The 10931-nt window shown below is 38.6% G+C and overlaps 2 protein-coding genes across 2 annotated transcripts; both read right to left on the bottom strand.

The window, feature by feature from the left end:
* Positions 1 to 288: 288 nt before the first annotated feature.
* On the bottom strand, positions 289 to 5819 carry LOC124640370 (cysteine synthase-like). Its single transcript, XM_047178112.1, has 10 exons — positions 5743 to 5819; positions 5361 to 5467; positions 5104 to 5271; positions 3129 to 3295; positions 2744 to 2968; positions 2321 to 2453; positions 1844 to 2024; positions 1557 to 1694; positions 1104 to 1339; positions 289 to 484 (listed from the first exon to the last, which is right to left on the bottom strand). The coding sequence occupies exons 1-10, from the start codon at positions 5817 to 5819 to the stop codon at positions 417 to 419; spliced, it is 1500 nt and encodes a 499-aa protein (XP_047034068.1). The 3' UTR covers positions 289 to 416.
* A 679-nt stretch (positions 5820 to 6498) lies between these two features.
* On the bottom strand, positions 6499 to 10306 carry LOC124640311 (cysteine synthase-like). Its single transcript, XM_047178026.1, has 10 exons — positions 10236 to 10306; positions 9354 to 9463; positions 9100 to 9267; positions 8734 to 8900; positions 8426 to 8650; positions 8177 to 8309; positions 7635 to 7815; positions 7330 to 7467; positions 6969 to 7210; positions 6499 to 6668 (listed from the first exon to the last, which is right to left on the bottom strand). The coding sequence occupies exons 1-10, from the start codon at positions 10304 to 10306 to the stop codon at positions 6589 to 6591; spliced, it is 1515 nt and encodes a 504-aa protein (XP_047033982.1). The 3' UTR covers positions 6499 to 6588.
* Between the last annotated feature and the right edge of the window lie 625 nt (positions 10307 to 10931).

The following is a 10931-nucleotide window of genomic DNA, read 5'->3' as shown; positions in this document are numbered from 1 at the left end:
TATAATTATTGTTTCCGTGTGTGTTGTTCATTCTTTTTTTTCTTGTATGCTTACCTAATTGGTAGGGCCAACTGTAACCAACAGGTAATTTAAGTATTTTTACGGCGTTGCTTTAATAATATTTTTATACTTAGTGCTTCTATAAATTAAATTCCGACTAACTTAAAAAGCAGGTTCTGTATTGTAGATGGTCTGGTTAAGGCGCAAAATCTACAAACGTTTTTATGATTACATATTTATATCGGTGGTTAAATAAAAATCTAATTTCATGTAATGAATATGTGTATTCAGAGGTGCAGTTGCAATCGGAAGCTGAAGTATAGTAAGAGTGTAGTACAAAAAGGGGAGTCCACTGTGCATTGCCGTGGTCGAGTACAAGTATTGTTTGTATAACGTTCAAGTATCACGTTAAATGGTCAGTTTTGTTCCTGTATGAAGTCGAGCACATCATCTGCAGTCACCACGCCAAGCGGAGTAAACGTATCTGGAATCGAAAGAAATTCATTTGTTCTTTACGTGCGTAGCTAGTTATTTTGGAAACCTCTTGAAAAAACGGTCAAGTGCGATTAGTCTACGCGCGCAAAAATATTGACGTTTGTTATTCCCCCTAAAGTATTTATTTTATTCTAGTTTTCAGTATTTGCTGTTACAGCGGCAACAGAAAAACGTCATCTGTGATAATTTCAACCGTCTTTTTGTCACGGTTCATGATATACCGACAGCGATTACGACTGAGTGCCATTTTCACCTTTGGGTACTAAAACCCCTTAGGACAATTAAGAATTTTACTTTTGATGGATGATAATGCACAATCATATTTTTTAATGTTATCACTGCGTGAATAAATATTGACACACGTTAGAACCACTGTAGCGATAAGATTGTTTATGTCTGAATGTACCTACTTATCTACGGCAAGTAGACAGTCTAGTAGACGGTAGAAATAGTAAATACCTACATACTCAACTATCGATAAATATTGGTTAGGAAACTAAATCTGATATTTATCTATCGTAATTGAATAATTAATAATTTCTTAGTTCAGAATGAAATGGTTAAATGGATGTTATGAGTGTGTGTGTTGGTCCTCTAGGTGCACTAACCTTTATCGTCATTTGTACCGATGATAACAAACGGAGATATGTCCAGTATACGGGACAGAAGACCAAGCGTAGACTTTCCCTTTTTAGAGTTTACAGCTAGAGTATACACGTTTTTGTTAAGGTGATCAGTCACCGGGTCGTCGAAGTTAAAATCTTCCGAGTCTTCTCCAGGCAACTTAGTTGGGTTGGTCGCAATGTTGCGGATGTAGTCCTTAGAGACAGCACCCACGTAGTTCCTTAATAATGAGAAATATATATTTAAACGTCCTCGTTTTTCTTTGAAATGGAGCAAAGTCTGATTTTAATGAAGTCTGTAGAAATTAACACCTATATTTAAAGTTCCGTATTATGTGTACTCAAGATTTACCTAAGTACTGTAGTTTCTCTTTGAAAAAGTCTTAAGAAGGTCAAAGGAATTTGGATCTATGTAATAATTAAAGGTAGTTAAGTTACCCGAGGTCATCGACGACTACGGCGATGTTCACGCCGTTGGTCTTCATGGCTTCAAGAGTCTCCCGAATCGTGCTGCTTTTGTTCGCCTTCGGATACTTGCGTGACAAGTTTAGTTTGCCAATTGGAATATTCCACCACCTACAAGATTTTACAATGTGTAATCGCGGACAGAGTAAAATATTGTCAGTTAGTTAGGTCACTTTTTTAAATCGATTTACCAAAAAGTTGGGTGTTCCTTCTTCGGATGATTGTATTTTTTTTCTCTTGATGCAATTTTTGCGACTTACTTCATGGTGTGTTGTGGGGGTTCCATGAAGTGGTGTGCTTCCATCCACTGGTCGCTGACGAACTTGGACATGTAGTTGCGGATGCTGTCGGGCAGGATGACAACCACGCGCTTGCCCTTGCCTATCTTCAGCTTTTTGATTGCTTTGATAGCCGCACACATGGCAGCGCCACCGCTCCCACCTACCACAACAAGTACAACTTTCCTATCAAATGTATTGCATTAACATTAAGAATATGGTAATATTTTTGAAATCAATTATTTTATAGGTGTGTACCAGCTGCTATTATAAAACCTATCATATAAAAAATCTAATTAATCGTAACCAACTGCGGTGCTTCCCTGTTTATTTCAAAGTATCTTCTTGCTTGATAATCAATTCAGATTATCTTTAGATAATGATATAGGCCACTAAAAATAACTTTATCACATGATTTAATTAATCATTCAGGTAAATTCTAAATTAATAGATGATCACCGCATAACAATCCTTCCTTCTTCGCAAGTTCCCTGGCCATCAGGAACGCTTCTTGGTCGGTCACCACCTCATAGTGATCCACTACAGATGTATCCAATGATATCGGTATAGTAACGCCACCGATTCCTTCCACCTAAAAATATTTCACTTCATTATGCAATTTTCAATTTCTTTCACGACAAACGATTCTGAATGACGTCAATAGTGTAGGTATCTATTTACAAAAGAGCAGAAATATGATAATTATTACATTATTATACTTTTAGATCTAGGCTGTTAATCGTATCATATCATGATGTCAAGATGATGTCAAAAATCATGCTGCATATCCGTATAAGTTTATAATGTGATAATTTAGAAAGGGTATTATTTACAGGATAACGTACGTAAGGAAGTACTTCAATATGTGATGATTGTATTTACCAAGAATGGATGAGCTTTTCCTTCTGTGTTGAACATGGTGGAGCCATCAGGCTCGGCAGCAACGACAAGACAGTCAGGGTTTTTGTTCTTCAGTCTCTCGGCAACGCCAGTCATGGTACCGCCACTGCCTGCTCCCATCACGACCACGTCTACATCCTCGAGTGCTGCTAATATCTCCACTGCAGTAGTCTCATAGTGAGTCTTTGGGTTCACCTCATTGTCGAACTGGAATTAGAAATTATGTGTTCAATTGTTTAGGTTATAACTCTCATTATTAATTTTGATTATTCCTATTTTACATATCTTCATGTTAACCTCCGTATCTCAAGAATACTCAAAGTAATCTGTCATTGTATTTGTATAATTAGGTAATATGAAAGTGTACCTGACTGAGAATGACTGTCGTATCGGGGTTATCATTTTTCAGCTTCTGAGCGATCTCAAATTCTAACTTATTCGATTGGGTTAGGATGACTTCAGCTCCCAACAGGTTAAGCGTGTCCACCTTTTCACCCGCATTTTTATTTTCTGTTACAATTATACATTTATTTCCTGGAACAGAAAATTATGATGATGGACGTGGAAACAAAAAAGGATAACGTTTATTATACAAGTACGATGAATAGAAAGGACAATGCTATTCTTTGTATGGAAGTTGGGCTCAAGGATTGCCCACAATTACTGCATAGTGTACACTGTTCTATAGGCTTATATAAGTACCCAGACCAAAGTATTTCAAAATCAATCTATGCTATGCTATGCTATTCTATTCTATCCCAGGAGTCCTGAGAAAAACTTGTTTGACTCTTATTCAATATTACTCAAAATATGCTTACGAACTCTAACTATACCACGTATACTAGGTACCTTAATTGAAATGAATTATATTAATTGACAACCACGAGGTGTTGTATACGACAATTTTTTTTTAACCAACTTTCAAAAATGGAAGAGGTTCTCAGTTCGTCTGTTTATGTTTGTACGCGCATAACTTCGTCGTTTAACAACCGTTTTAAATAATCATTTCATTTTCCAAAGGGCTTACTTCCCAAATGGTTCCTTTATCATCCGGACCAGAGTCTGACGAAGGAAACATCAAAAAAATCGGGTATAACTCTCAAAAATTGAAGGCACATATCAAGTAAAAACTTGTCATTCGGGTATAATAATATGTCTCCGACACCACAAAACAGTGGAGGTTAAGAGCTGACCTGACGAAGAAGACGACAGAGAGACGAGGGAACTCCTCAACGGTATCTACTAAGTACCTCGTGTTCGAGCTTATTTTATTCGTTTTGATAAGATTTTTCTAGTAGATAGCTCAATAGCGCAGGCGTCTTGGTCTTCTAGATTTTAACCGAGAATTCGAATGTATTGCGGTAATTGCCTTTTTTCGGGAAATCAGTGACGATCACGGACAGTCACTCACGGGTTAGTTCTTATTAGAATCCAATGCTTTTACAATTTATTTTAAAATCACAGTAAGTAAAAAAATAACCCATTCCAACATTTTCCACTACTGGAAAGACAACCACATCCTGAACGTTGAGATTGACAATATATGCAAGAAAATGTTTATATAAGAAAAGTCTTGTCAGATTCATTTCGCTGGACCCCTGGGACCGATTTCAAAAATATTTTTATTTGTGTTAAGAGTGAAATGAGGATGCTGTTTCAACTACGCCCACTACTGGTCAAATGCCTAAAATTTATTAAAGTGACTATCTATGGAGAACATTTGAACCGGTTTTCCTCGGGACCCCTGGGAGCGATTTCAAAAATATTTGGGTTTCGTATTAAGAGTGAAGTAAATAACCTATCTTGACCACTCCCAGTGCTGGGCAAATACCTAAGACTTTGTAAAGTGACTATCTATGGAAAACATTTGAACCGGTTTTCCTCGGGACCCCTGGGAGCGATTTTAAAAATATTTAGGTTTCATATTAAGAGTGAAGTAAATTACCTATTTTGACCACTCCCAGTGCTGGGCAAATGCCTAAGACTTTGTAAAGTGACTATCTATGTAAAATATTTGAACCCGTTTTCCTCGGGACCCCAGGGTGCGATTCCAAAAATATTTTAATTTCGTGTTAAAAGTGAAGTAAACAACCTATTTCAACCACTCCCACTGCTGGGCAAATGGCTCAGGCTTTGTAAAGTGACTACTCATGTGCAATATAAGAACCGGTTTTCCTCGGGACTCCAGGGAGCGATTTCAATTTTTTTTTGCATTACGTGTTCAGAGTGCACTAAGGAACCCCCTGGAACTACTCCCACTGCTGGGCAAACTTTAAGCCCAGACCCTGGCATTGTCCTTTGTCAAGTTGCCACATTAAATAGACTAAGGACTGTGTGCTTACCCGACAGAGCAGCATTGAATGCAATCCCTATTCCCGTATTTCCTGAAGAAGCTTCAACAAATGTAGTATTATCATTCACAACACCCTTCTTTTTAGCATCCTCGAACATAGACAAACCGATTCTATCTTTAACAGAACCACTTGGATTGAAATATTCACATTTGGCGTCTGAAAATAAAGAGTTTTATGAAAGTAACATTGCGGTACCCACTTTTGCTTTGTTCTAAATTTTAAACTTCATCAAAAAGAATACTTACAGATATCACACTGAACTCCATACAGTTTCGGGACCTTGCTTAACTTGACGAGGGGTGTATTTCCCACTAACTCCAAAATGCTGTTGTATACCTTACCCTCGCTTCCCCTGTTGAAGGTGAATTGCAGTTGTATCGTCATAATGTTATTCAGTATCGAGAGTAGGAGAGGGTTGGTGACGGTGGACCGATGGCATTATTTTATTCACAAGTCGCTATACTCTCATGACTTGACGTTTATGTGAATTTATTTTCCCTTTCTTTGGTGCAACCCACCCTGTTGCACCAAACCATAACTAGCCGTGAAGTTGCCCTCATTTGTCAAATCGGCGATTTGACATCTGTTTATCGTTGGCTGGAGATGGTGCAACTTAACCTTACTCACCCTGTATCCTGATTAGTCTTCGTGTCCTTATTGAAATGTCTTCTCATGCTCACTAGGTTGCTTGCTTTCCTATACATCGTGAATGTAAGTTTCAGTAAATGCGAAGCAATAGGAAGGGACTGTTCACAGACTGAATGTGGCTCCAGTTTGTATTTCCTTATTTTATACTCTTTCATATTCAAGTAACTATATTTTTGTATTAATATAATTGTTATTATGTTATATATTTTCAATCATTAAATTTTAATGAGTCAAATTTAATTTTCCGCCTATGGCATAATGACTGTAATTCAATTTTTATGCGTGTTAAGTTGCGTCCAAACATAAAGCGGCTAGTGTGCGCGGCTGCCGCACGCAGCGTGCCGCGCTGTGTTTGGACAACAGCCGCGAGCAAACGTTTCAACGTTTCCAAACTAGAACGCGGCAGAATTGTTTCCTGGACGTGCCGCGAGTTGCTGACGCCAATTTATGAAACAATAAACCTGACTACCCAACAGAATTTCACATAACATTTTAAGTGCATAATTACGATACGGGATGTGTAGCATTTAGCAGAAATTATAAATAGGCCTTTTTTAACCAGATTTATAAAGGTTAGGTTAGTTAGTTTCTTAAAAAAAAAATATATTCTAATTACTCAGAGCAAACAGGCAGTGTTTTGTGAGACAACAGAGCGAGAGCTATTAGCCAAAGACAGTTCTAAGCGGGAAAATAAAAACAGTAAAGATATAGAACTAAAATAATTTAATACTGGAAAGCGGTAAAATAAATTTATTTAAAAAAATAATTGTTAAGCGGCTTATAAATATATAAAGCTTTTGTGGTGAATTTAACTGCGATCTGCATCTAGTTGCAAGGTCTAGTGTGTTCATGTATGTAGTCGAGAACATCATCCCCGGTCACCACTCCACTTGGCACGAAGAAGGCTGAAACAAGTTAGAATATGCATATATAGGTATTCTTTTGTTGAAATCATTAGGTCTCAGTCTTATAGGACGTCCGCTGCTGAACACAGGCCTCCCAAATGGACCGGTTGCCACGCTTACCCGTGACCTGTGTCAGATCGTCTGATGACCTGGCTTAGATCGCCTGACCACCTCTCCATCTGATCGTCCACTCGAGCAGCTTTCGGCTTCATCAGCCTTGGTTTCTTAGTGCTATATGGCTGGCCCATAGCTATTACAACGAACTCAAGGTCCGTGATAATATAATTTATAGTGACTTACCGCTGACATCATAGCCTTCTTTTCCGATGATCACATACGGAGTGATATCCAGTATACGGGACAGTAGGCCAATCGTAGGCTTGGTCGTCTCAGCGTTTACCGCGAGAGTGTACACGTGTTTGTCAAGGTGATCAGTCACCACGTCTTCGAAATCATACTCCAGGCAAGACTGGCCAGGTAGCTTAGTGGGGTTTGTCGCCCTGTTCCGAAGGCTGTCTTTAGAAACAACTCCTACGAAGTGCCTATAATTAAAAGGTTTGCAAAAATTTAATGACATTTGAAGGAAATTATTATTGGAACTAGTTAGACTCATGTCATATGCTATATGAGTACCGTATGATGGCTATCACGTTATAGTTACCCAATGTTATCGACGATGACGGCAATGTTCACGTTGGTAGCTTTCATAGCCTCTAAGGCTTGCGAACAAGTGCAGGTTTTATTCAACTTGGGATAGGTGCGATCCAAATGCAATTCGGATATGGGATGGGTCCACCAACTGAAAATATGAAATGGATTTTATAAATAAAAATGAGAACTTTGATTTCAGCACGTATTGCACGTTGTTAAGCAAATGTTTTTAACGGTAGAGAGGGAAGTAAATTTTGCTTTGTTTCTTCAGGTTTCCACAAAATACGAGCACTCGAAAGCAAATTAATCACTAACTTCATGGTATACTGTGGGGGTTCTATGAAGTGGTGTGCTTCCATCCACTGGTCGCTGACGAACTTAGTCATGTAGTTGCGGATGCCATCAGGCAGGATAACCACAACGCGCTTGCCCTCACCGATATCCAGCGCTTTGATAGCCTTGATAGCTGCACACATGGCAGATCCACTGCTTCCTCCTAAGAAATACATAAAAACATATGGTACCGACAATCATTCATAGAAACCTCAACCAGGTGTCTAGGTAGATAAGTAAATTAAGCCTCGTCAATTGGTTCCTCTATTTTCTCACTCTATTGCCAATCTATAATCTTTATTTCCTACGCATTTATAATTCTCATGATCAGCTGGTGGCGCTACGTACATGATTAATTTCATAATTGATTTATACATTGTGTATTATACATTCGGCGACCTTATATAGATTATCAAGTATCGATTAAGTTAGTGATGACAAATAAGAGTGATGGGAAGTAGATATGGAAGATATCGTTTCCCTAATTAGTCAATCGGATTAATACGTCATTACGAAGTAATTACCGCACAACAATCCCTCCTTTCTAGAAAGCTCCCTTGCCATCATGAAAGATTCTTGATCCGTGACCATTTCTACATGATCTACTACCGACTTATCTAGAACGGTCGGTGCCCAAGTTCCTCCAATTCCTTCAACCTGTAAAATATCAAGACATTAGGAAAGAACGAAAATTCCAAAACATTTTTAAACCTCAGAAATACGCTGCGAAAACAGGAACGCTGCGGAAACAAATATAACTTAGGGGTATTTACCAAAGAGGAATGAGGTTTTCCTTTTTTAATAAACAAGGTAGAACCCTCAGGCTCAGCCGCTACTATTATGCATTTGGGATTGTTCTCCTTCAGTCTCCTTCCAACACCAGTCATGGTGCCACCAGTGCCTGCTCCTAACACCACCACGTCTACATCACCTAATGCTGATACTATTTCTTCACCAGTGTTTTCGAAGTGGGTCATCGGGTTAACTTCATTGTCGAACTGAAAGAATATTATAGGTAATTTTAGTATTATTCCTCACTACGTTTTTCTTTTCTTTAATTCCTCTTTGTAGCTTTGCTTACTTGGTTTAACATCACCATCGTATCGGGATTGTCGTCTTTGAGCTGACGAGCGATAGATATTTCCAGATCACCTGTTTTGGTTTGGATCACTTCGGCTCCCAACAAACGCATAGTATTTACTTTTTCCGACGAATTCTTATCTTGAGTTACAATTATACACTTATTTCCTAGAAATTAATACGTAATCGCTATTAAGATTATTTATCTACTATTGATAAGATTATCATATGAGGATTGGTTATAGGTTCTTTTTTCAAATAGGTATAAATGACGTCGATTAATTGTATCTACATACACAACACTACATTGTGTGTCACAAATAAAAGATGGCATGTTATAAACCATTTGATAGATTTCATTACTGACCCATGAGCGCGGCATTAAGAGCAATGCCGATTCCAGTATTTCCAGAAGTTGATTCAACGAATTCAGTGCCATTATTCACGAGTCCTCGTTTCCTGGCATCCTGGATCATCGCTAAAGCGATTCTATCCTTTATGGAGCCACCAGGGTTCATAAATTCGCATTTGGCATCTGCAAATCACGTTATTATTTAAGCACTTAGATATCAAAAACATAAACTAAACCGGTTTTGTTTGTAAACAATTTCCGACACTTACAAACTTCACATTGTACTCCATAGTCTTTCGGTATCTTGTTCAGTTTGACAAGTGGTGTATTCCCAATTAGTTCCAGGACGCTGTTATACACCTTGCTGTCAGCTTTTCCACTGAAAGAATCAAAGGGTTCTCGTAGGAGCGCTGTCTTCACCTATGTTATAACTCTTGGGGTTGCCTCTACCATCCAGCTAGTTGACACGCACAGTCTGCACACTGCATTTATAGGTCTTTAGAAGTGAGGGCATTAGGGTATATTTGTTTTTTTTTTTTTTAACGACGTCAAAAATCATCAAATGACCCCTCCCGCTGTGGGTTAGCAGCGGCGAGGGAGTGTCAGACTCTTACTGATTAAAAACCGTCGTGTTCCGTCGTAGTCCTTTCATGTGCCAGGGCCGCGGTATTCCTTTCGAACAACCTGCAGCCCCGGCAGACAACCCGTAGTCCCGGCAGACAACCCGTAGCCCCGGCAGAACCCGTAGCCCCGGCAGGGGTATATTTGACCTTACAGTATGTTTGTGCTGTTGTTTAAAGACAAGAACTACTACAAGACGTCCGCACCTCTGCGCATAATAAAGTTCGAATTTTTGAACCAGTGGTTGATACCATAGATTGCACTGCGTGAATTTTGTTTGTCTGACATGGTTTTGTGGGTTATAAGACTCAAAACCCAGATTCTAGTTATAGTGTTAAGACCCGTGTCTAGCTCGTTAATCCATAACCTTCGGACCTTAATAGTAGATGTTGTTACTAACTTCGCGACAAAGGTTGTCCAAGTCAAGTACCTAACGATGTTACATGAACGAATCTCGTTCATCGCATGTGAGCATTCAGTACTCAGCGAGAGGTACCTGTCTAACATTATTTTCACAAATATAAACTTACTGCCCATTCTGTGGTTCCTTAGTATCAAGTCGTCTCCTAATGCTCACTAAGTTGCCGGTCTTCTTGTACATTTTGACGCAGTACAGTTAATTAACTTTATTGCTGAGCTGACACGAGGTGTATACAGGATGAAGAATACTTCCAGATTGATCCTCCTGAGACCTCAACACGTTTTATATGTGTCCATCTTACGTTAGAGGATACTAAAGTATGACGTGGGTTGAGGTGAACCGTTTAACTGTTGCTCACTATTTTCAGAGTCCGTTTTCCCCATGATGTTGTGTTACGATTATCAGTAATAAGTAGTACCTACCAAAGAACAATTACGGAGCAGCATACTCATACTCACATAAATTCATATTCTTACTTATGTTTTCTAAAGTACTGTAGGTACATAGTGCCTACTTTTGCACATTTATCTTATTAGCAGTCCAGAATAGTCTATTTGGTACACGGCCATTGTTTTGTAGAATGTAAATGAGTTTTATCAAATTCCAAGCTTTCCGCTTATTAACTTGAGTTTCTCCATTAGATTTTTAATTGGCTATTACCACATAATAATATCGTGTTTTCAATTTAGAAGGACCTAAGAGAATGTGAATCTTGGGTGTTCTTTCGTCGGCATTGTTTTTTATCACTTTATTGTTCAGCGTAACATGAGAGATAAAGTTATTTTTGACTCATCCATTTTTCTTT

This window comes from Helicoverpa zea, chromosome 20 (assembly GCF_022581195.2).
Source record: "Helicoverpa zea isolate HzStark_Cry1AcR chromosome 20, ilHelZeax1.1, whole genome shotgun sequence".
NCBI classification, from domain to species: Eukaryota; Metazoa; Arthropoda; class Insecta; order Lepidoptera; family Noctuidae; genus Helicoverpa; species Helicoverpa zea.
Note: the sequence above shows the minus strand (reverse complement) of the source record. Positions and strands in the feature narration are given on the sequence as shown.